We start from the raw sequence: 25740 nt of genomic DNA, 5'->3' as shown, positions 1-25740 counted from the left end.
ACATCTCCGAGATGTGCAGACACCCACTATGAATTCTGGTAATTCTCACTTTCTTGTGCATTCATTAACTAGGAAGCAAGGCATGGCAGATTGAAGCACCCAAGCTGAATTTTCTACAGTAGACAAAGATGAAAGCATGGAACAAGAAGAGCAAGGTTAAAGAAAACAAGTGAAGTGATGAGCACTTCAAAAAAACCTATTCTTCTACAGTCAAATAGAGGACAAAGAAAGAATTCCCAAACACAGATGACTGCCTTACCACACAAATAAATTCTACTGTTGACAGTGACGTAAGTACAGAGAAGAATTAATTTTTGTTAATCACGAAGTGAATTAAGTCAGTCATTCTCCTTCACAAAAAATAAAATCCTAGGATTTATACCTACTGAATTACAAACATCCAACACTGGAATGATAACCCCTTGCAAAATTATCCTGGGTTTAAGAATACACGTAGTATATGCGCAGCTTTTTTCACACATGAAAAAAGCTTCTTCACAAGAAGTCATTGTATGCACCAATGTAAATTCACCAGGTGGAAAATACACGTGGCACAGAAAGTATCTTCTGAGTTGCTAACAAACAAGGATGCATAAAACAAGGAAATATTTAAAACACAGCACACTGTATTACACGTAGAATTTGTTTTTCATTTCAAGTTTATTAAAACTTTAGCAGTACAAATGATCCAGGTTTTAGATTATCAAAAGACCAAACTGAAGTCCACATCTTAAAAAAAGGCGTTCCTCAAAACGTCTCTAAAACTTTGAGACAATGGAAACATTAAGTCCAAACACTCATCCATGCCTGTCATCATCTGTTCCAGGACTTGTTTCTCGATCAGACTTTTTATCCTTACTAGGGGCATGATCTCTGTCCTGACTCTCTGATTTTTGGTTAATTTCTTTTTCAGCTGAGGATCTGGTCTTTTCCTTTTCATTACTCCTGTGTGAGTACGATTTTGATTCTCTCTCTTTGCTACTTGGTCTCTTTTTTGAATCTGGACTTCTATCTTGATCTCTACCAGGCTTCTTACCTTTACTGGATTCAGGACTGCTACTTTCACGGCTTTTTGAATGCCTCTTCCTTTGGCTTTCACTATCATTCCTCTTATATGAGCTTCTACTTTCTCTATTTGAGTATCTTTCTCTGTTTCTGCTCTGACTTTCCTCTCTTTCTGAGCTCCTTGAGTTTCTCCTCCTCCTATTTTCTCTTCCTCTGTATCTATCTGGTGTACCTCTCCTTTCTCTGCTTCTTGATCGTCGTCTTCTTGATTCTCTATCCCTGTTCCTTGAATATTCTTTACTTCGACTGCGATCTCTGTCTCTGCTTCTTGATCTACCCCTTCTACCCCTATCTCTGCTTTTGCTTCGTTCCCTTGTTCTACTGCTGGAACTATGTTTTCCTCTAGCATGCTCACGCTCTCTACTTCTTGATTTATGTTTCTCCCTGTCTTTACTCTTCCGATGGTCATGTTCATTACTTCTTGAACCTGCCCTTCTGTTCCTCTCTTTACTCCTACTTCTTTCTTTATCTCTCCCTCTAGAATCATAGTGCTTTTCTTTTTCTCTATCTTTCTCACGGTCCCTCTCTTTGCTTCTTGATCTTCTCTTCTCATCATGTCTGCTGTGTTTGGAGTCTCTTTCTTTACTTCTGGATTTCTCTCTGCTTTTACTATGGCTTCTAGATTTGCCTCTTTTCTTGGTCTTACTTCTATTATGCTTGTCATCTTTTTCCAAATTTCTTCTTGTCTCCCTGTCTTTACTGCTGGATTTATGATCTTTTTTCTTCTCTTTTTCCCCTCTTCTGCTTGGACTTTCAGAAACTTGTCTGTGGTCCGATGTTTTTCTTTCCCTTCCTCTTCCTGGGCTTTTTTGATTATCTTTCCTGATTTCATTTATTTCACTCCTTGGAAAAAAAAAAAATAATTAAAAAATAATTTAATCTCTGCCACTCTGAAAAATGAAGTCAGGACTGAGGCTGCTTCACAATTGTAGCTTAAAATCACATTGCATCATTTATAATAATAATTACATTTTTATGGAAACCACAAATGAGCATGATTGAAGTCTGATAGTTAAGCAATGGGATAATTAAGTTAGTGTGTCTTGTTTTCTTGGAATTAACTATAACTGAAAATTGAAGAAAATATGTATTACTTTTAATATATACAAAAATTTAAATGCACATATACCAAACAGAAATCTTACTTGTCTCCTTTTATCCATCTTTCTCCACTAGACACTCTCATTCTTTGAGCTCTTTGCATTTCTTGCCTCCAATGTGGAGGAGTTTCACTGCGTCGGAATCGATCTCTTGACCTGGATCTGGAAGGAGTCCGGTAACGCTTGACAGAAAAAGAAAAGAAAACCAGGTGCAAGTTAGCTATGAAAGCGCATGAAATTCAAAGCAACGTTTTAATCCCTGGTGGTTGATTCTCCACAGCACCTACCGTGACTCAGATGTATTCACTGAAAAGTTATTAATTTACTGAAAAATGTACTTGACATCATTCAGCTAAAGCAGCAATACAAAATATCTGATCAAGTAAATATTGTAAGGTACGTTCTCATCCAGATAGTTGTACCCAAATACTCTTGAGAAGTCTTCTGTTAGTTTTTAGTTAGTACAAATGCAAGTGACTCCTCTAACAATGAAAATTCTTCTTAGCTTTGACAAGCAACACTAAAACAATACTTCATACTTTTTTTTGAAAGTTTTTATTAAAAATTTGAAGGATAGAGACTTCCATTATAAATACATTTGTTACAAGTATAGCATACGGTTGCACAAAATCAGAAGAAGCAACCTAACAAGTTCACCCTTGTCAACAAAAGCAGAAGTCCTTCCCTGCATTCTTGCTACTCATATTGTACTGTTTCTGGTCCCCTTCTGATCTGAAACTTTTTTTTTTTAATTTACAAAATTGACCATCCTAATGAAAATGGAGTGCTACCACATTGTTTGCTTTGAGGAAGGGATTGCAAATATTTACCCTTGGTCCTCTTCCTTTTATTTTCCTTCCAGATCTGGTCACCAGCAGCCTTCTCTGGTATGTTGACTGGGAATTCGATAGATTACTAAAAATAAAAATCGGTATTGTTTGTAACATCAAAGAAGGAAGGAAAGAAGATAAAGACAACTTCATATCCTCACACAGCTCTAAGTGACACTATTGTGTCCTGGCAGTGACAATACGCAGCTGCCCTCCACTATCAGTTCATTTCATGAGAACAGCTGATGCTCACTTGTAAGGTCTGATTAAACCTGTTACTGTAAAATAACAGAAACTCAAGTGATGAAGTTTAATTATTCAATTGCATTTAAACCTTTCTAGCCCTGGCAGAAACAGCTACAATAATGGGCAATCATGAAATCCTTCATCGCATAATTGTAAAACTTAAAACCTGAGATGGCACAAGTTTCATAAAACATTGTTCATGAAACTTGTGTAATTTCCTAAGGGCATACTCAGTAATTACACAGCAGTAGCTTTCCATATGAAACTTCCACTTAGGCAAAATGTAACTTGAGACAAAGCCTGAACAGGTACTGCTTATGTGTTTATTTAACAGATTTAACCTAAAAATAGGTAAGACAAGCTTGCCTAGTTTCTATATTAAAAGGATTTCATTTGAAGGGACATTAGAAGGAAAAGAAAGCTAAGAAAGAAACAAAAACTAATTTTTAGGTGTACTTTTCGTTGGAAATTATGAGAGGCATAGCTGTTATGGAGAGAGAAATTTTCAATATTGCTGTATTGGCTAGCTAATTAACCAAAATTTCTCATGAAAGCTTCAATTTTGGTTACAAGAAAGTATTTCACTAGACTGCTGAGTTCTTTTTTTGGGGGCAGACTAAGATATAGACTCAGCTTAGACAGCAATATTGAATTCTAAATGAAATTGCAATCTATTTCATTTGCTTTTTCTTGAAACAGTCATTTTAAATTTTTCATTCATTAACTTTTTCATATTCAAACGTTTTGAAGCTTTTGCTCTAAAAAATAAAAACAAAACCAACAGTTGCCAACTGAAAAAATGATTCAGAAGTGATCACAACATTCAGCTGCTTAATAGGGAAATAACTCAGTAGTTTTAATACAGCACTACAACCATACCACTATCAGTGTCTAGTCAGACTCAAAACAGGTATACTACCTCTCTCTTTCCTTCTCTCTGCTCTTCCTCTCTTTTTCTTTCTCATCTGCTTTAGGAGGACTTTTTCTCATTAGGAACCGGTTTTCAGGTATAGGAGGAATTTCTTCAGGACGGACAGTAGATAACGGCTGTGCTTCAGGATTTTCATCTTCACTTTCACTAGATGAACTGTATTTTTGTATAAACATAAATATTTATGCTTAAGGCAAGTTATGTGGATAAGAAAAAAAGCATTTGATCTATTTCAATAATTCAGAATTCTCTCAATTCAGCATACAAATGATAAAATCAGAAACTCGGGGAACAAACAGAACTGTTTTAGAAACAACTTTCTCCTACATCCTTTACTCTGAAACATGCAACTGCAGTAGATTTTTGACCAGTACTTTTATTTTATGTAGTCCAGCGATGCAATACTGAAAGCTTATTTTGTTTTTAGAGAGAGATTTAAAATAAATATATATCAAGAAAGATGAGTTCGGATTTTTACACTTATATATATAACAGACTAAAAACTATTGTAACTCCCAAGTAGTTGATATAATCAATAAAATTCTGTGAAATAGACTTAATTCCACAGAAAGAAAGCTTAGGCCCTAAATGAGTGTTTCTTACACTTTACCATTAGCTTGGGAAAATGTGAGCTGCATTGCCTATAGATTATAGTCTATAGTATAGATTATAGAACTATAAGATTAGAAACACCATTTTCAGAAATAAGAACTTTTGGAGTTTTATCACATTCTAGTGAAACTGCAACACTTCGGGCACATCAGTCAGAACTAATGGTGTACATATATTCATCTATACTTAATTTTTTTGTTTAGTTCTGCTTACGCTCCTGTGTGGCACAGGAATCCCACTGCATGCAATTGAAACTGAATTCTATACAACTGAAATTATCATCATTTATGTAAAACCAAACATTCCTGCAATTTTTCAAATTCAATATATGAAATTCTTAGCCCATTTCCTTCATTCCTGTACAAGCTGCAGTACATATGCATACAGATATGCACTTTTTCATCAAATCAGAAAAAGTAAGGTCATGTATGAAAACAGTCTCCAAAACTTCCACATACCTATTTCCCCAGTTACCGAATAGTATTTTATGTTGTTACAGGAGAGGAAAACAATACTGCACAGGAATATGTTGAAAAAAAAAAAAGAAAACAAACAAAAAACAACCCTCAATACTGACCTTTTCTTGCTTTTCTTTCTCTTTTTCTTTTCCTTCTTATGTTTCTTGGAATTTTTCTTGTGTTTCTTTTTTCGCTTTTTAGATTTCTCTTCTGAAGCACTTTCAGAATCTGACGATGAATCAGAAGATGATTCTGAATCACTTGAACTTTCCGAGTCACTGGATGAGGAAGACGACTTGTGCCTTTTCTTGTCTTCTTTCTTGGCTTCAAGTCAGAACAATAAAGACATATGTTTACACATCAAACAGTTATAAATCACCTCAGAAAAATAAACTTATCTAGGAATTTCCTAAGCTGCTTGTAATTGTGTCATGAAAGCACTTCATCAAAATACTCTAAAATAAGGTTTTGGGGAAAAAGATTGTTTCTCTCAAGTAAAATACAGTACAGGTCTCTAAATATATAAGGAATTTAAATTATTTTGTTTTCATAAAGAAAATCTAAAATACTAACGTTGTACTGTCAAGAATTAGTGTAACTGTGTATGTTTTGTGATGACATTTTATATAACATAAGCTACATATGCAGTATTCTTAAAAATTAATTTTGTAAGCATTTATAAAATTATTTGACTTTCAATGTAATCTGACATCATGTAAAAGATACTCAAACCACAAATGAGAGAAGTTTACAAAAAGAAAATAAACTGTACACTCAACCTTTGGAAGTTAGCCCAAGAGAGGGTAGACTCAGATTACTTAATTTTGCTACTAAGTGAAACAATGCTCAGAGAACAGCCCTACTCCTTCAGCTCATAGTGTTTTCCTACACAAAGATACAAACTGCTTACTAACCATCTTGTATGAAAAAGAACCTCACTAAAGAGCAGGCTAGTCCTTAATTACGTACATCACCATTTCTCGTGTGTCTACTAGCTACAAATCAGAAATTTATTATCAATCTGACAGCAGTCCAATAGGAAGTAACACAACACATATCTTTTTATGCCCCCTAATGGAACTCAGACCTACTTAACCACTACACACGTTAATTAAACGGCATGGATACTCTCTAATGTGTAAAGAAATTCTTATCAAGCCATTATCCACAAAATTAAAAGTTCTATTGAAAACTCAGGAAGGGCACACTGGTTGTTTCTGTATAATCTGTTAATTTTTTTAATTAGTGTCAAATCTTACTTGACATGGCTCCTATAAATTTCAAGGACTATCACTAACCACACAATACAATATCAATGCAGACAGGAAAAAAAATGAATCTTCACCATTAAACAATTACACATACAAGAAAAGTAATTGTTTCTACATAAGCAGGATAGAGATCTGAAGATTAAAAAAAAACGAGTAACATTCACTTAAAGAACCTGAGGCAGAAGAAACGCTTCTATGAAGAGTAGATGTGGAAACTGCCCTTTGGAAAAACAAAGCAGCTATTTCATGGAATAGTGCACTGATTTTTTTATGAATTATCAATATTAGGATCTCCAGCTGCTTTGCAGATATTATCAAGTTGACTGACATTTGAGATAGGCAGCAGTAGGATCAGTAACATCAATCACATGACTGCAGTGTAGAAGTTCTCTAATTTGACAACAACTTAACCTCATTTTTCCAAAATGACAACTTGGAAGGTAGCAACTTCTCAGAGATGATCAAAAGCAACAAAAACTGCATTAAATCTATTGTTCAGTTGGTAAATCAATTTCTGCCTTGCTATGCATTATTTGTAGTAATAGGCTTGCACTTCCCACCAACTTTTCATGGGAAACAATAATTCTCACTTGGACTAACATTATAAAATCAGCAAGGACAGATCCATAGTTAGCCAACCAAGACATGATTCTAGTTGTGGTTCAGGTAGGTTCTTTTTGATAAACCATGTGCTGTGGGAACTTCACATTGCCTCTTCTGCATTGGATGTAACTGGATATGCTTTCGAGTAGAAAATTAAGTGAAAATGTACTATGCCATCTGTATAGAGACAGCTATGGTTCCTAACGGACATGAGAGCCAGCACACTTCAGAAAATAAATAGGAGGCACTACCTCCATGTAGGAGCAACCTATATACCCTCTGATGACAGCTCGCTCACTCTGTCCATGAGCAAATACTATTTTGAATACAGAACCAGTGTGGTTCTGGCCAACTAAAGATCAAAACAACAAACGAAGCCACTCCTGCAGCATGAAGGTCATGAAGTGAGAAGGAAACAGACTTCTATTTACAGTTCAACTGTTCCAGATCATTAACTTCAGGATTAGGTTTCAGCTTACGGTCACATCTGAAATAGATGCCTTACTTCCTACTCCATTCACTGTGACATATATCCACCACACTTCATGAATTACATGACCACACTGCACAATACAACCTAGCATTCCCCACATTTCAGTTTGTTATGAAATGTAACAACTCTTAGTTAGATGTGTGGTATCAGACTCCTGGACTGAAACAAACAAATGACGTGGCCAGAAACAGTCACAGGCACAAAGGTCAGAACAAATGATCTCATCTCATAATTCACAGCTTCAATCTCTAGCTTCTTTTTGAACCTGTCAAAGCCAAAACACACAGTTTGTACCCAATGGTTGGTTCACTTAAAAAAAAAAAAATCCACAAAATAGAAAATTGTGAAGCTACAACAGTTAAGAGCAACCAGCTGTTAGGAAGAGCATAGCAATGCTATGCAAAGAGCTTATGGAAGAAATTCGTGTCTAGGGGTTGGAGGGACAAGAAAAGCAGCAAGGGAGGAGACAAATCAGAAGTCCAGACAAACATGATTTATCAGAATCACTGCTTTCTAGATGTTTTTCATTGACAATCCTTGATTCCTAAATGCGTAACTCTGCATCATCACTTCCAAATTTTTACAGGGAAAAATAAAGGTGCTAACTGAAGTGATAGAATAATTGAATTACAAAATTGTCCTCTGATGAATGAGAAAGGCAGCCATAATCCTTTTAAACTGCAGAAGGCACACATTTACCAGCAATGATTCAATAGGGATGTCTTCAACATCAGTGAAAATCATGAAACAAAACTAGCAATGTAGTCTGCAGAATCCTCTAATGCCCTTTTTCCATGAAAAATCTTCATTAAAAGCTCCTGACAAACACTGTCCAACTTGCAAGCCATTTTTGTTACCAGAGTAGCTCATCTAGTCTGTAATGACCTTAGAAAACACTGACACATCAGTAGGTTTCTTTAAGTTTGTTGTGGCTTTTTTGTTTGTTTTAAAAACAGCCTCTAGAAATTTCCCTTACATTTTAAGATTTTTTAAAAATACCAGTTGGCCAAAGAGATTCTTCCTCTGTAATTTAGCTTTTCTCATTCATTTTCACTAACTCACCTTTCTACTTCAAATAATAATAGGGAGAAGCCTACAAACATCCCACTTTTCTAGGCGAACTTGTAACCCCAAAAGAAAGCTTCTGTTCTAAGCCTCTGCAACACTGTAATTCAACTGTGATCTTTAATTATTCAATTTACATAGTGTCCAATAAGTTAATTCAGTCAGGTGATCATCTTCTCATCCCTAAACTGATCCAGTTCTTCTCTATGAATGCTTCCATTTGCTTCCTTCATAATATGCTTCATCCCAATACTCATGACAATAGCACAAAATCTTTCCTCAACTTCCAAAAAAACATCCAAATCACACACCTAACTTCTACTGTGATTCCTCCTAGTAGTGCTATCCTGGCTACCCAGGCAAACTCAAGAAACATTAGTGCAGTTTTCCCTCCGTCCAGACTTGCCCGATTCCTTTGGGTTGCATATCAGACAAGTCTATAAAACTGATCTTAATTTAAGCCCCCTTTGCTATCATAACATAACCTCCCACATAAATTCACCACCATTATACTTCCCTTACTGTCAATCTCTTTGATCCTTTGCCCTAGATTACAAACTCCCAAAAGCCAATTCCTTTGGTAACTGCTTCATATTTCACAGCATCAGTTCATTCTTGCCTGCTACTGCTGTAATGTGCTACAAATACTTTCTTTCACCGTTAGATGATTCAATTGATCATCTTCCATGCTGCTACTCACCTCCCCAGAACTGCTTCTTTCATCTGGCTTCTTCCTTATACTCACAGGTATTGGGGTTTCTCCTGCTTCTCAGCTTTGGAGAGCAGCTTGGCTGATTCTGGCTGACAAACACTTCCTTCAATTTCTGCTACCTCAGTCTCAGTTGCTTTATATTATGCATTTAGCAAACAATTACAGTCATACCATCCCCTCTCAGTAGTGGTGGACTTCCCTCTGTAGATCATACAGAAAGCCTTTCCTTTTCAACAGAGGGACTCTTCAATCACCACAAGTATTCTGCAAGTAGCACCTTCATCAGGCTGCCTCTGCATTAGTGCCCATACTCCTCCCTGCACTCAGGCACTAAAACTGAGGGCAGAGGGCAGGGATAAGTCTTGCTGATTCCTAAATATTCCTGCTGCCCACTATTATTTAGTACTGTGCCTTATGGTCAGTTGAGTGGCCTTCCCCCATCACTCTGGCAGCAACCTCTCTCCATGGCACAACAGACCAGCTACAGGGAGCAGAGCCTCCAGGATCCTAGCAGTACCAATCCAAAGAGGTACAACCATGCAGACAAACAGGTAGGACTAGTCAAATCTCTCCAGAAAAGCTAAAGGGAAAAATGCACTTTTTTTCTCTGTTCTTTGATGAGTACTTTAAAAGCCTATCTAACAGCTGTTAGTCTGTGCAATTGAAACTACGACTTCCATGTAGTCACTCAACTTCAAGATTTTTCGAGTGGCTTAAAAAAAAAAAAGTTTGGTTAACCAAGGAACACATAGAGCGTGGGTATCTCACCCACTAGCTCCATCCATACTACATTTATAGTCCTACCTCTTCATTTTCCAACCAATAAAGCACTATTTTGTCCAAAAATATAAAAACAATGTTCTAACGCAGGACAACTCATGGGTTAATTTAAGAAATTGCAGAGGTTTTGAGAAGTCATGAGCCACTACCTGGAATTCTGAGGGATTTAAAACACCACTTCAGAACACACATCGATTCCACAACAGGTAACCAGAGAACTACCATAAGGAAAACAAAACAACCAAGAAGCTCAAGTTTGAATGCTTGCATTTTCTTTAGGCTAAAGATACAATTAGCCTTATCTCATGCCTCAAAATCCTTAGTGCAACTCTTCACAGTACTTACCACCAGAAGGTGCTGAGAAAGGAAAACGATAACAATCCCTATTAGAATTCCTACTAAACATGTATCATTTACTGAGATTTTCTAGTGATAGCAGAATCTTAGATTGACCCTTATTTTTTTAAGAGAACCAGAATCCAGTCTCCAATACCATGTTCAACTCTGGAACAGCAGAGCAAAGAGATTCTGTCCCATTCCAGCTTATGAATACAGTTTATAGCTATTTAAGGATATGGGCTAAAGGGAAAGTTCAGGCTTTTCTACTCCACATGCCTGTTCTGAAGACTTACCTGAAACTTCAATTCAATTCAAAAAAGGACACAGTCATTGAAGATAGACTGTTACTGCACTTAACAGAACATCTTCTTTAGGACAAGTGCTAACCAGTTTTGTACTAAAGCTGACCTAGTAAAGAAAACATCTTCTGCACCAAAACCAGCTAAGTTTTTTCAGATACAAACTGTACTGCAGTGTTACTTAATTCCTATCTGATTGTACCTCCATAACATTACCAAGAAAGTCTCTAATTATTTCAGTGTCTACCAACAGGAAGAAAATTAGCAACAAAATATTACAGTTCACATATACCTAAATGTATAATTAAAGCATACCTTTAGATTTTGGAATCAACTCTCCACAACTCAGTATGCGTACTTCAGCATATGGTTTACTAGATGCATCTGTTTTCTGGTTTTCTATTTCTCTCACAACTTCTTGACCTGAGATGACTTGTCCAAAAACAACATGATGTCTGAAGAATTTAAGCAAAAGTAAGAATTCTAATATTTAATTTTTAAGGCAGATCCCAAAAAAGTATAAGAAAGTAACAGATACTTACCCATCTAAGTGAGGTGTAGGTTTAGTAGTTCTGTTGTTTCCAGTGTAATTTAAACAGGAAAACAGAAATCAGTTTTAGTGGAAGCAGACAACATTTGAAGCATGTACACAAATGATGAAAGTTACTGAATTAACAAAATTGAATACAACCAAATATGTATTATTCTAAGTTTGTATGCAGTTAAAAACATTGTATGATTTATACAAACTACCTATTCAATCCCTTACCACATTTTATTGAACAATTTGTGATAAATTTTTAGACGCATTCTCATTAAAAAAAAGTATTAAGAATTGTATTTCTTAAATTACAGGAATACTACCAGGAACAGAAATAAAAATTAAGGCAACTGTCTCAGAAGAGCAAAACTGCAGAAAAACAAAAAACAAAACAAAACAAAAAAAACAACAACTTATGGGAAAATAAATAAGCAAAGGAAAAAAAATCTGTATGTACAGAGTATTTAACATCAGAAGCAGAACTGACACTCTACACGTGCAGACAACTGAACAGTTGATAGCCTTCCCCTATATTAGAATTACTAAGGCATACACATGTCAGGCATGCAAAAAAAAAAAAAACAACAACAACAACAAAACCAAACCTGAGCCAAATACAGTAACAATCACCCAAATATTCAAAAATAATGGTTCAGTGATAAATCACAAGCATTTACATCACAAAGCTTACCATATTAATTATGGTAATGAGACATGGATAAGACTGATGAATTTCAAGTATTTATTTCTATAACTAAATTAAAGAAGCATGTAATCCAGATGCATTTCAGAGGTTTAAGCTTTAGATATAGCTATAAATGACACTGCACTGAGAAGTTACCTTGTGACAGAAAATTTTTCTGTTACTTTGAGCTACAGAACCCCTGGAACTTTTTTTGCTTCCTTCCAGACAACATATACTAGAAAAAAGTGAAAAAGCTCTACAGGGAGCTAACAGACTTATGCTGTTGCTTGAGTTAGAAGACAGCTACTAAAGAGGACCAAAAGGTCTTTTGCATAGACTATAAGCAACAAACAGCATAGTGATAAAACCTTTCCCTAAAGAGCACAGTAGGAAAATGGCTATTTCCATGTAACTTCTTAAAGAGGCATCAACTTTTGTATGTTGTAGACTACCTTCCATGCAAACTCAAAAAAAGTCTTTACAGCTTACAAAACAGTAAATCACACATATTTCAGAACAGTTCAATACTTACATAAAGAACTGTGAACCATTTGTATCTTTTCCTCGATTGGCCATTGAAAGAAGAAATTCTTTGTTGTGCTTTACAGCAAAGCTTTCATCTAAAACAAGTATTTTCAATTACTTTGTATATATATACTGCATATGCTTAGATGAACGCTCTAAATTCATTTATGTTAAATACATTTACTAGTCACATCTGTAAAAAGTTGCATTAAAACTCAATTTAAGACAAATGCTATTTTTTCAAATACATTATTCTTTTTATTCTAAATAATTTAATTTAAGAAGGGGAAATATGAATTAATAGCTTATAGCCTGAGAAAAACTAAAAAAGGAAAATGGAATTTTCTTACAAGAGATTTGTTTTATTTTTCTTGCTACCGACATTAACAGAGCAACAACTGAAAATGAGTTCTTTTTATTCCTCACATACTGATCACTACGTCTTTGGAGTAAAAAAAAAGTTTTTAGTTGTGCACTATTAAGAAACCCTGTTTCTTCCAGAAAGCATTTTATTTTGTATTGCTTAGTATACAAGGATAGTCAGTTTGTCAGCAATAACAAAATGCTTCTGTTTCTCTGTCATCTACACAAATGATCTTAGTAAGTCATCAAGAAAATAAATTCAACTTGAATGAAGCTTTTACTTCTAATAAGCACATCACTTTGACACTTTAGATTAAATCTCAATAAAACTGTATGAAGTAATCACCATTCCTCATTTAAGACACATGTAAGAGAGCAGCCTATCTTCCTCCTTCCACAAAACAGCATAGAAGTTGCTTGGGGATCCAAACTATACAGATGAAGTTTGCTCAGTACTCCTTAAATACAAAGGGCAGGAGCCAGCATTAACAAAAAAGAAAAGTATGTAATCTGTAAGGTTATGGTTTCCCATCATACAGTGTAACAGCCAGTAATAAGGACAGTCCCACTTACTCCATATGGTCACCCGTGTAACTGCAGTGTTGCATAGCACTGAGTGTCTATCTAATCCTACAGTGAGTTGGTTAAGGATGCCACACAAGCAATACCTTCTAGAGATTCAATTTCACACTGTGACCAAGTCGAAAAAACATCCTGCAACTGCCAGAAAGTAAAAGTTATCTTCTCCAACCTCTCTCACTTTTTCTGGTTCTCATTCTTGCCTATCTATTAAATGAAAATCCACTCACCAATAGAGAAACAAGTACATTTTTTTTGCTTTAACAGTCTTCAGACATTCTAGCATGCAGTCAGTTTGCAGTTTGATCCAAATGAGGGCCAATGCAAGGTATGACCTTCTCCTGTTGGCAATTGCAAACTGTTCATTCAACACAACGTCTGATATAAAATTGCAGCCTGCCTCTACAGTGAATCATTCTTTTGATGCCTTGCTGCAAGCTCAGACAAGATCCAAAATTCAAAGTGGCAGGAAGGATAACCTGCCCTTCCAGCGGTGGCTAGCCATCATGTAGGCTTAGGTGTAATATGAAACTGCTCCAAGAAACAGAGATGCTCCAGTAAACTCCTGACAAACACAGGCTGAGAAGCACGCTAGAGAGAAAAGTTCTTATGCATCAGTGATTGAAGGAGAACCAGTACTGTGAGAAAATGGATGGCTTCCTCATACTTAATTCCTCTTGGGTTCAGAAAAGCAGGTATTTATACTGTCTTACAAAGGTAAGATTTGCAAGAAAGGCATAACAGAGTCAAGTTTTCTCCTTCTGACTGGAAGAAAAGGCAATCCCCATCTTTTAGCCAGCTACTGAAGCAAAAAAGGTATGTTCAGAAACAGAATACTGTGCTGAAAAATTTTTCTAAAACCGTGAATCTGGTAAAGCTGATATATGAAAGCACTTGTGGTTTTATTTTTCATCAATTAAAAAAGTTCTTGTTTTAAAAGAAAATAATATTACCTGAAGTAAAATAAAAGGCCTCAATTACCAGACAAAGTCTTCACAAAAACAATGACATTGCTCAGGTTTACAGAATTGAAACTACAGAATGTATAGGTAACTGCTTACAGTATCAATAGAATAGAGCAGACTGATACAATTCTCACCTTCAAAAAAGCCACCGTAAATGGATTCTCCTCCCCTGCCATTTCCTTGAAAGAAAAAATGTGATTTAAAACTTATAACAGTGTAAGAAGTTGCATCATGTGAAAGATGCTTCATAATGCAAAATACTGATACAGCTGCATCCAAGTCACTAACGTTATTCTTCAAGACATGCAAAGATCAAGACATCTTCATAGTACCATTAAGCAGAAGCAAGCTCGGAGAAAGATGGAAGTTTTCCTACACATCCTGCTATATGCTCCCTTTTTTCTTTACTTCTCAGCAGCAGATATATTTTATCCTCATATTTATAACTTGCAAGTACGTACTTAATGCTCTGAGACATGAGGTCACAGAGCAGAATACGTGCACATAAATTTATGTAATTTTGTTACACAAGTTGATACGTAAAGTTCTTTTATGCCAAAAGTAGGTAAAAAAGCAGTTAAATTGCATAATTAATGTAAATTGATGATGTTACATAGGACTCCCAAAACATTCTACTGCACAAGCATTAAATTTTTCTTGAAAGATTCTCATCATACCTTCACTGAAGTCACCACCTTGGATCATAAAATCTTTCACTACCCTGTGAAATAGACAACTTTTGTAATGCAATGGCTTTTGGGTGGATTTTCCTGTACCCTTTTCACCTAAAGGAGAGGAAGGGGAACAAAAAACAAAATGACTCTTGATATCCATACAATCTCCATTACAAAAATTTGTTATTTAAATGCTTAATCAAAACTATCTACCAAGCTCTGAAACATTAATTTGTGAGGTGAATGCATACTTGTAATGCCAGTAAGAAAGCAACACAGAAACTACTTTTTATTTCTACAGTTATGCCAAAAGAAATCCTTACTTACATTAGCATACAACATAATAACAACTTTTTTTTTTTTGCCAGCCCAGCATCACATACAGTCATAGCACAATTAATTCACAGAGAATTCATTTAAGAGCTCACACAAATAATGGAGAATGCCATCTACTTGGAGAGGTTTAAACATGCAAAGGGGACAATGTATTACTATTACTGCTGAGAAATTGATGGAAATTAAACAGCCAGATTAACATAACCATCCTTGCTCAGAAGCAACTGAGAAACTCAGATCTTCAGTTACAGGACTAAAGTAGCATAAAAGTTCATAGCCAAAAAATAAGATGGGAAAAAAAAAAAAAAAAAGAGACACGGAGGGAACGAGAAATGATTTTAAAGGAATCTTGTTACCTTCCCAACTCATGATTCCAACTGCCAGTCTCCTCCCCTGAATCAGTTCTAATGCTCTTCAGACTCATAAGCAAGCCCTCTGCCTCAGCAAAACACTACCTACTTTTGCTCCTACCTTCAAATAAACAAGGTCTCTGCTGAAATAGCCAGATGAATGGCTCATGGTAAGGGCCATGTGAATGTCAAAGCCAACCTCAAGGTAAAAAAGCGTAAGAGTAAGGAGCAGGGACTATCCTGAAAGACAAAGGACTCTGCCTTACACTGCCCCCAAACCATTAGACTGTATCTTCTTACAATCTCATTCTGAGCTGTGAAACTGGCAGTTACCTCTGAACTTACCTAATGCTCCCACATGGATTTGACTAGCTTCAAAAAAACATTTCCGATAGGAACTTTGATAAATGTGCAGCTGTATACTGTGCTGGCCTGTCACACACCTAACAGGCATGCCAGTAAAAACATCTCTGTTTTTCAAGATAGCATATCTTTTTCAAAACCACCAGAAAAAAGACAAGTGTAAATAAAATTAAAATTTAAGATGTTTATGATCAATATCATAAATACTTCATCAAAATACTTTCTTCACTATTCTTAAATATTTTAAAGCAGCACAGTAGTTCAGCCCCTGATTTTAAATCTGATTTGATTTTAAACTAAACAACGAACTATGTTTCTGATCTGAAATGCTGTTCAAAGACTTCAAGTGAAAAATCTAGATCAGTTTTCAGAGAATAACACCTTGTGCAGTAAATCTGACTTTTGGACATTTGACAGAAAATAAAGAATGCCACGGACACATGAAAACACGCTACTATGGAATAAAAAGAACCACTTTAAGGTTCAAATTTGTTAGCAATTTTTGATAATCTGATTCTGAACCAGAATCCCTTGATGAGATAATGCTCATGAATGCTGCACAAAGCTAACCTGACATGAATGCAATTACGAACTCACACCTGATTGAGATGGTATTAGTACTAAGTGATTCAGTATTAACAGCTATGAAGCACTGACCTGAAAGACAACAAACTGAAAGAAGGTGGGAAATGCTGAAGACATTAAACATGGATTTATATATTCAAAGAATCATTCTTGTAATAACATTCAAGTTCTACTAAGCTCTGAGCGTTTCCAACCAAAACAGGCAGAGCACTGAGAAATAATTCTACTTGGAAATGCTTCTAGGAAAGAATCTTCTTAAATAATTTTTTCAACAAATAACTTGAATTTCACTAGGAGTGGAAATCACCAGTATCCAACAAAACTACTGTGAAGCAAAATATTAATGCATACCAGCAACAGCTTTCAAACATATACAAGTATAGTAAAACTGAAAAGTAATCCTCCATGCCTGACTTCTTATTGGCTACCTTTTAAGATGGATGATGTTATACAATGTGAACAGTAGTATCTGTGCTAGAAAAAGAAAATCAGCTTACTGTGCCAGCATTTAATGTTGATTAGTACATGCTCTCTGCAACATCTTAAGCCAAAAACTACAACTGCTTTGATTCTACATCAGATATATATGAGAAGTTTGCTAAATCTCCAGATACACAAAGAACTAGTGTTTGATGTACTTAGTTCTACACCTCAGCAAATCAGGAAAATGTTAACACAGATGTTAAATGAGCAAACATGGTATTACATTTGAAATTATAAATAATATTAAAATCTACAAACCTGTGCAAAGGCAGCGAAAATTCTCACATGTCTTTGGACACACATCTGAAAATAGTTCAAAGACCACCCTTCCAGCTAGAAGAAAAAGGCATATTTGTTATGAAGTTAACTAGTATTTGTATTATTCTTAAATATTTTACAGGAATATCCCATTATCGAATTGATTGTTTTCATTTTCTTACCAGGTACATTGTTGATGGCTATGTCGAAAAAGCAACGAGGTCTCTGGACCTTTACTCCCATGGCTTCGAAAATTTTAATACTGTAAATAATAAAAAATACAATTGAATTTATCCCTCTGTGTAGTGAATCTATATTCAAGTTCTACAATGTGGAAGATTTTATACAGACAAGAACTGCAGAAAACATCAAAATAGAAAGAAACTTTAGAAACAGATAGCAAAACCAGTATTTCTGAAGATTAAGAAAGAGCTACTTATGTATTTTAAGCCATTTTCATGTTTTCTGGAGCCAATGAGTAATTCTGGTCATTCTTGTTGCAACGTTATCAAATCTAAACTTCAGTGACGTATTTCAGGTAAGGAATTACAAACACAAAAGATACTGTATGGTATGGGGATAATAAAGCTGTAAATCTGCTTGCTTTCCAGATGGTATAGGTAATCACTTAAGTTGTCTGCTCCTAAAATTCTTGGATCTTTGAGGTAAAACAGTGTCAGAGGAAGACAAAGTCAGCTTTGAGACCAGACAGCTGTGTCAAACAACTTTTTGTAACTGCCTTTCAGTTGTTTAAACAGACTCATTTTTGCTATCCGCTTGGCTCAGCATCAGTGGCTGAGGTGGCTGCTCACCTTCTGGTTAGAGGGACAAGCCTTGTGGCAGCCTCTTTTCCTCAATACACTGGTGGCTGCAGTTCACAACCCAGCCAGTTAAACTAAGATTCTATTAATACACCTCAACCATGAACTACAGCGACACAAGAAAGTACACTGTGCTTGTAACGGTGAGGAGCACAGTGAGGTGGACAGCCCAGAAATGATGAACTTCAACAGCTGTAGTTGAATCCATCATTTTGTGACAGTGTAAAATGAACAGTCTTGCTGCTAATCTCATATTTTACTTTCACTCCCCGTCCATGCTGAGAGCAGTATCCATCTGCTCTCACAAAATAAACAGCCATATAGCCTGCTACACTACTTACACTTGCCCAACTCCTCAGTGGGAAGTACAGACCAGAGGTGAACTGATGGACTTCCTGACCACGGAGGTGACAGGCTGACAGGCTGCCCCTGATTGTGCGTGTTATTGTGTCAAACTTGGATGTAAGGCAGAAAGCAAAGTAACACGAAGGATTTTCACTGAGCTCTTCATAACAGTTGAGCAAGTCAGGTGGGTATGCTTTCAGAAATACCAGGACTTCAGCGCAAATAAGGAGATTGGTCAAAGTGCAGAAGTTAAGTTACGATGATCAAAACTAGAACATGTTGCTACGCGGAGGATTAAACCTTCGTTTTTAGGCATATTTCCAGGATTCTTGCCAATGCAACGTCAGGAGCTGCTCTAACCAGGATCAAAACCATTCCACACTATAAAAAAAGATGTAGATCTTCCAAAACTACTGCCAAATGAAGCAATCCTGGCTTTGTATTGTTTCTTTTCCTTTTGTGTCATTGCTTATCTGTTTATCTTGATACTTTTAATACAACTTGTCTTATACCTTTAAGCACATAAATCCCCTTGTTTTTGTGTAAGAGCAGTAACTTAATTTCGTTTGCAACTGCAGTCTTCCAGCATCACACACAGTCATAGCACTTCTCTAAGGCTGCATCCTCTCTGAATTCAGAGAGGAAAAAAACAGTGATGGCAAAAAGATCCATAAGACTGGAATACTTTCTCCAGAAGTTGAAATATAATCCAACTTTTTTTTTTTTTTAAATTGCCAGAAAACACTATTCAAACACCTTTCCTAAAGCTTCACCCATAGCTACGCCACAAAACAGCCTCAAAATATACAACTGTTACCATCCGTCACTCCAGTTTATGAAGGAGAGGCTACAAGGAATCAAAAGACTCTAGAACTGTGTTAGTCTGCATTCTCTCTCCTTGTGCTCAGCATCACTCTCAGCATCTTGCCAAGATTACACAGCAAAAAATCACAAGAGCAACACAGGAAGGATTTACATGCAACACCACTCAATAATTTATCATCCACGTGATTCTTAGCACAGCTAGACTGTGCAAACATGCAGAACCTCAGCACACATACACTTAGCTGTCTAATAAGTTAATTCACACAAGCCAGAGATCCACCAAAAGCAGCAGCAGCCGCCCTGCCTCAGCCTGCTTGCTCTTCTTGCTGAACTGTTTTTGCTCTATCTCCTCTATTACTATTAATGCAACTTTTGTAGCCAGCCAGAGAATCAGAGAAAGTGCACATAGCCGGGGACTTGGATGCTGCTGGGTCACAGGCGGCTGGACCCACATAGGGGATGCAGATAAGGCAGGCAATTGGACGGGCTGCCCATCAACTCACACATTGCCACCAGCACAATGTGCTACACAGCCACACAGGAGAGGAAGACTTTTTTTTTTTTTGCAGAAAGCCTCGCAGAACAAATGCTACAATACATATTGTTTGGTGATCAAACTGACGGGCTGAAATGAACCGAGACACCTAAGGCCTAGCAGCACAGCAACTGACTAATTGTACCCAAACTTGAAGCATTTTGGCCTTCAGTGAGTTGGGTGAGGAGGGATTCAACCCTGCTTTACAGGTAATCTGCTTGAGAAATAAAGGTGCATACATGAACATTTATATTCAGTACTTTAGCCAAAAAAACACAAATTGCTTTAAAAAGTCCTGTAACAGTATCACTTCTCCAATAAATACTGGCTGCACATGGTAACAGATGGCAACTGTGCAGGGCAGGCATGCTGACTGGACGCACAACACACCAAATAAACGTACCTTCCTTTGAGTAGATGCTGCAAATGCCTCTCTTGGGGAGAACACTAAAAGGTATCTCTTTTTTGTGCAGCAATTGACTCTTCTGAGCTATCCAGAACTACCTTATCTTTAAAAACATTTGGAAAACAGAATCAAAACCTACTGGAAAGGCTGGGGTAGGCAGGGAACTAGACGTACAAGCGGAAGAGAGAGCTGACAGGCTGGATAAACTTAGTTACAGCCCTCTTCAACTAGCTAAAATATCAGCAACATTTATCTGAAAAGAGAGCATGTGCTTTCCAATAGACTTAAGTACCTTTAGTATAACCAGCACTTCAGACACATCTCCTCACTGAGGACAGTACTACTGAGTCACAGATGATCCATGTAGTATTTAATAATAAATACAGTCACTTTACAACTATCACACAAACCTGTATTAAAAGCAAGTACACAGAGTGATTTTAGAACCAGAGAAATCTGAGAATATTAAGAATAAAAAAGAGAAAATGACATGTAAAGCTCAGTACTATAAACACTTACAACCTGTGTTGCTAACAACACGGCTTACATGATTTGCGTATTTTTCTCCTTAAATTTAATTTAAAATGCAGATGCTATTAGCTTACAATACATGATAAAATTTGAGGGGAATTTGATTCTAAAGTCAATCCAAAAGGTACCCACTGTATCTACATACAGAAATATACTACAGAAAAGGGCAATCTTTCTTACGAGTCAGCTTACTTATTCCTTCCAAAACTATGTACTAAAGGATACAACAATCCAAGTACTATTCTGAAATGACCACATCACTCAGCATTTTCATCCATCTCCTGCTAGAGGAACTTCTTACTAAGAGAAGAAACAATGAAGAAAAAAAAAAAAAAAAAAAACCAAACAACCAACCAGCTTCAGTACGCCTAAAACAGCCCATTTGTCAATAAATATTAAAGCACTCTATGCTTTATGTTTTTCCAGAACAGCTGCACCTGTAACTAGTGCATCACCAGCTGTGTCTTTCAGGGTTCGCATCCCTTCACACCTGCATTACTCGTTATTTCGCTCAAGTATTTGTCAGATAAAGATGGCCAGCTCCCAGCCAGGCTGCAGACAGCCATTTCCTTCCAAAATGAGCCACGCCAATGAAAAAGATAATCCTCACAGATTGTTCACAAGCATCTCTGCCAGAAATTGTCACTCCTACTAGTTGATATGCTAAAACACACATCCTGCGGAACTTTTTTTTTCCAGTCAAAATTACTTGTGCTAGCAAGGATCTAGTAATAATACCGCTTAATATAACAGAGCTCCTTTCAACTGAAATGCGTTAGTCAAAATGGGTTAGACTGAAACGTGCCCTCACAGATGCACATCAACTGGAATATCCACGCGTCACACATCTCATGAGAGCTGACAGCAAGCAGCAGTATGGGACTATTTCCCAGGAAAATAAACCCTTCACCTGTAACCATGGCACACAGCTCACTGGACTGCTAATTTGTTCCAGTCCCCGCAAAGAGAACAAGAGGTTTGGAGCAAATTTAGTAGGAAAAAATATATTACTATATCCTCTTCTTTCATTGCATTCTCTATCATCACCTACTCATATCTACTCTCCCCTAGTTCTAATTTCTCCTTGACTTTGTCTTCATATTAGTTCCTCGCATCAATTTACAGTTATCTTTGGCAGCGGTCTTCATTCGATGCCCAAATGAAAAATAAAGCACATAAATCCACATTCCCAGCATTTTGTTTCAGGTCATCTTCACGTGCACAAAGACAAATCTACATTGCTTTATATTGCAAAGATAGCTGTCCAGGATCTTCAGAAACATTTTAAAGTAATATTTTGAATGTAGAGAACACAAATACACCAAGTGAACACCACATTCACAAGTGCTGTTCCACAATCACTTAAAGCCGTGTGGGCTGAACCCCAGAATGGAGGGCTCACACAACAGCATGGCCAGCCCTGGTACAGATATAGATGGGTCTCCTTAAACACGTGAAAACTACACCCTCCTCTGCATCCTTTCAAGAAAAGACTTTGGCAGCGGCACATACCAACTTAATATGACAGTGCAGCCACAGCCCAAGAATGGTATATTTGTTTTATACAGATTAAACTGCAAATGAATGTATGATTGCTAAATGAGACATGTTATCCTAGTACTTGTGCCATTATGAACTTCCAGCTCTGTAGAATGATACTGCAAGCAAGAAGAGAAACCCAACAAGCCCAATCCCAATCTCAATAATTTCCTCGCTGTGTTCCCAAACAGCAGAACCTCCCAAATAGCAGCAATGACAACTAAAGAAATTAATTTGCTTTCATTTTACTAATCAGCAACACAGGACTGTTTTGCCAACAGATTTTTTAAAGGCATTTCATCACATTTCAGATTTTTTTGGATGCCGCTTGGCAATCATGTGGACTTAAAAAAAAATGTTTTGTAGAAAAAAAATATTTTACAAAGGTTTGTGAAATTTCTCTATCTCAAGTAATGCTGAAAGTGTCCTTTGAACTGATTATATATTTTTCACCCTAAAAAATGAAATCAAGGGAAGAGGTACCTGACAAGATCAGCCATCGCCTGCCAGGAGCCTGCTATCCTCTTAGAGGGATGTCAGATATCATGTTCAGATTGGTCCTGAATAAATACACAGAATGCACTCCTACACTACTGCACAGCAGAACTCATTTACATAACTTTTTGTAAGATTTTTTTACAGCTAACATAAAATTGAGCTTCTTGAAGTATACAAGGAATGCACACCTAGATGTAATGTCCTGGTTGGAAGAAGAACACAAGATTAAGCTGAGAAGCTGATAACATTCCCCTAAAACCATCTGAACAGGGATACAAGTTCTCACAAGATCATGCCCTTCCTTTTAGTGTCCTAATAAGGAGAAACCTAAAATGAAAAATACCTTAAAATTTCCTTGGCACTTACATTGACACCAAGGAAAAACTTTGCTGCTGAGAATAAGTCACACTTTTCTATCATCTGATTTACCCAGAAAAGTTTGTTTGTTTGTTTTCCTTTTTTCTTTTCTTTTTCTTGTCTGCTGTTAGAGTTGTGAAAAAACACAGACGTGTTTTCCCAGGTCTGTGCACAACTAGATGCCTTTAGTTGCTCACAGCACTCCCAGAAGCGGTGAAGAACATGACTACTTCAATCCTACCATTCAGAACTGGAAACTGGAGCTGCATTAGGTCCAGAAGAAGCCATTAACCAACAAACAAGAATTGTAGAACTGAAAAAATACTAAGAAAACACAAGCTTTAGTGTTGTGTAAAAGAAAAAAAGTGTTTAAAAGGTCCAGCGTAATCAGCAAGTCAGTCACCTGCTGGAATCACCAAAACAGACTTCAGACTTCTGTCCTAGCTACTGGAGACCAGAACAAGGCTAAACTGCGTAACAGCTGGACAGGCAGTTTTTAATGCTGACATATATTTGCCAACCATAACCCTCCAAAAAACTTGTTCTATGATCTCGTCCTCCTTCTCTCTCAACTACTTTAGTTCTACACGCCTTCCCAGCCCCACCCCAACCTCCAACCAAATCCTCACTCCATTAGAAAACAGCTGGATGTGCTCCTGGCTGCTTCCAAATGGAAAGTGGCTCTTGTATGGGAGTGCACGTGGCACAGAGGACTAAAGTGGCAGTGGAAACATCACACTGCACTACAGTAACATCCTCCACTGCAGCACATACACTTAACTCCCAACCCACTGATTTTCTGAAATCCTAAAGCCAATTTAAAAAAAAAAAAAAATTAACCGCTGGATGATTGACTGGCTAACTCCTAAACAAAAATGTTTCACAAAAAAGGACTGTAAGAAATGCTCTAATTAAAACACATAGCCCCAAAGGATGCTCTCCAAGCATCCTTTATTATTTTGTATGTCCCCCTTCAGACCTACCTCATATACTAGAGCCATACTTTTTTCAAATCGTTTAAAGTAGTTTAAAAAAAACCAACATGATAAATCAAAAATATACGTTCTTCAAATGTAAATAAAGTACTGCTTCATAAAACATGTCTAGTTGTCATATTTTGATCATGGTGGCACCTAAAAACGTGACTCATACCATTCCCAGTGTACTATTGTGAAACAAGAAAAAAAAGAAAAAAAACAACAAAACCCATTATCTATCTCCACCCAAAGAACAACTTTTCCTGTAGGTAATATGGAACAAAAACACGAAAAACTGGATATTCTCTCTTACAAAAACATAGGTCTACATAAGATTAAGTCTAATGCTGAGCAGCTACCACAGTGACCTCCTTATCAGGCCTATGGAAGACACCTATCCGAGTGAACCGTAAGGCAATATAACAGACATTTCAGCCTATTTCAATAAGCCATTGCTTTTTCTCCTAAGCCTCCCTCCTCCAAAGCGTCCCGAGGATTTCAAGAATAACCGTACACGTGCAGTACTAACGGCCTGGTCGCGGCCATAAGCCTGACGGGTCCAACACGCATTTCCCACAAACACCCGTCAAGGGCTTTAAGAAAGCCCCAAGAGGGAGCCGGGGACCCTCCTGCCGCCACGGCAGCTCCTCCAGGCTCCGCATCCCAGGGAGAGGCCTGCGGAGGGAGGAGGACATGTGGCCCGCAGACAGCCGCTCACTTCGCCTTCTGGCGGAGGAGGAAGGCTTCATTCAAACTCCGAGGCCGGCGCCGAGCAGCACCCAGGCCGCGGGCAGCGCGCCGGGCGGCACGTTCCGCAGCGGCCCCGCCGCCGGCCGCAGCTTTCACCAGGCCCCGGCCGCCGCCTCCCGCCCCGGCCCGCTCGCAGCTCCCCGGGCCCCGCGTTCCCCTCAGAGGCCGCCCTCCCGCGGGCGCCCCGGGCCCTCCCCTCACGGCCGCCGCCCCCCACAACGAGCCGCGGCGCCCGGCGAGAGGGACCCCGCGGTGCCCCCGGCGGGCCGGGGAGGAGCTCGGCTCCCGCCCCCTCCGCGCCGGGGCTCGGGCCCCGCGACCTCCGTCCTCGGCTCCGAGCTCTCGGCGGCCGCCCGGGCCGCGGCCCTCCCTCGGCCGCATGGCGGTGCCGGCACTCACCCCGCTCGCGGCCCGCGTCGCCCCGCGCTCCTCAGCGCCTCGCCGCCATGTTAGAGCTGGTGCGGCACGGACTGCGTCAGTGGAAGGAGAGGGCGGGAGGGGACGACCCCGGGGGCGGTGCGGCGGCGGGGGGCGCGGAGGCGGGAGAGGCGGCGGCCGAGCCTCGCGGGGCCGGGAGGGGCGCGGAAGAACCGGCCGCGCGGAGCTCTCCCCGGCGGCGGGGACCGCTCGGAAGGAGCCCGAGCG

The 25740-nt window shown here is 38.1% G+C and overlaps 1 protein-coding gene across 2 annotated transcripts; it reads right to left on the bottom strand.

Moving 5' to 3' along the window:
* Nucleotides 1-641: 641 nt before the first annotated feature.
* Nucleotides 642-25650, bottom strand: PPIG (peptidylprolyl isomerase G). Of its 2 annotated transcripts, none has more exons than XM_031599498.2 (13): nt 25495-25650; nt 17694-17773; nt 17512-17586; nt 15140-15247; nt 14597-14641; nt 12563-12650; nt 11347-11376; nt 11120-11259; nt 5362-5566; nt 4161-4328; nt 2996-3080; nt 2211-2347; nt 642-1908 (listed from the first exon to the last, which is right to left on the bottom strand). In XM_031599498.2, exons 2-13 carry the CDS (start codon nt 17752-17754, stop codon nt 798-800), a joined length of 2253 nt encoding a protein of 750 aa, XP_031455358.2. In that variant the 5' UTR covers nt 17755-17773; nt 25495-25650; the 3' UTR covers nt 642-797. The 2 variants fall into 2 exon arrangements, with proteins under 2 accessions (XP_031455358.2, XP_090000123.1); XM_090143997.1 differs by lacking the exon at nt 25495-25650 and adding an exon at nt 18674-19327.
* Nucleotides 25651-25740: the final 90 nt, after the last annotated feature.

The sequence above is a fragment of the Phasianus colchicus genome, chromosome 7, assembly GCF_987193195.1.
Source record: "Phasianus colchicus chromosome 7, bPhaCol1.hap1.1, whole genome shotgun sequence".
Classification (NCBI taxonomy): domain Eukaryota; kingdom Metazoa; phylum Chordata; class Aves; order Galliformes; family Phasianidae; genus Phasianus; species Phasianus colchicus.
Note: the sequence above shows the minus strand (reverse complement) of the source record. Positions and strands in the feature narration are given on the sequence as shown.

Bases quoted from the DNA above. Each gene is read 5' to 3' on its own strand.
- PPIG (XM_031599498.2), bottom strand. From the start codon at position 17,754: ATGGGAGTAAAGGTCCAGAGACCTCGTTGCTTTTTCGACATAGCCATC. The intron at 3,081-4,160 runs GTAGTATACCTG...TTTTATTTTTAG, and splicing joins AGAGAGAAGGAAAGAGAGAG to TAATCTATCGAATTCCCAGT. The intron at 2,348-2,995 runs GTAAATATTTGC...TTTTCTGTCAAG, and splicing joins TAAAAGGAAGAGGACCAAGG to CGTTACCGGACTCCTTCCAG.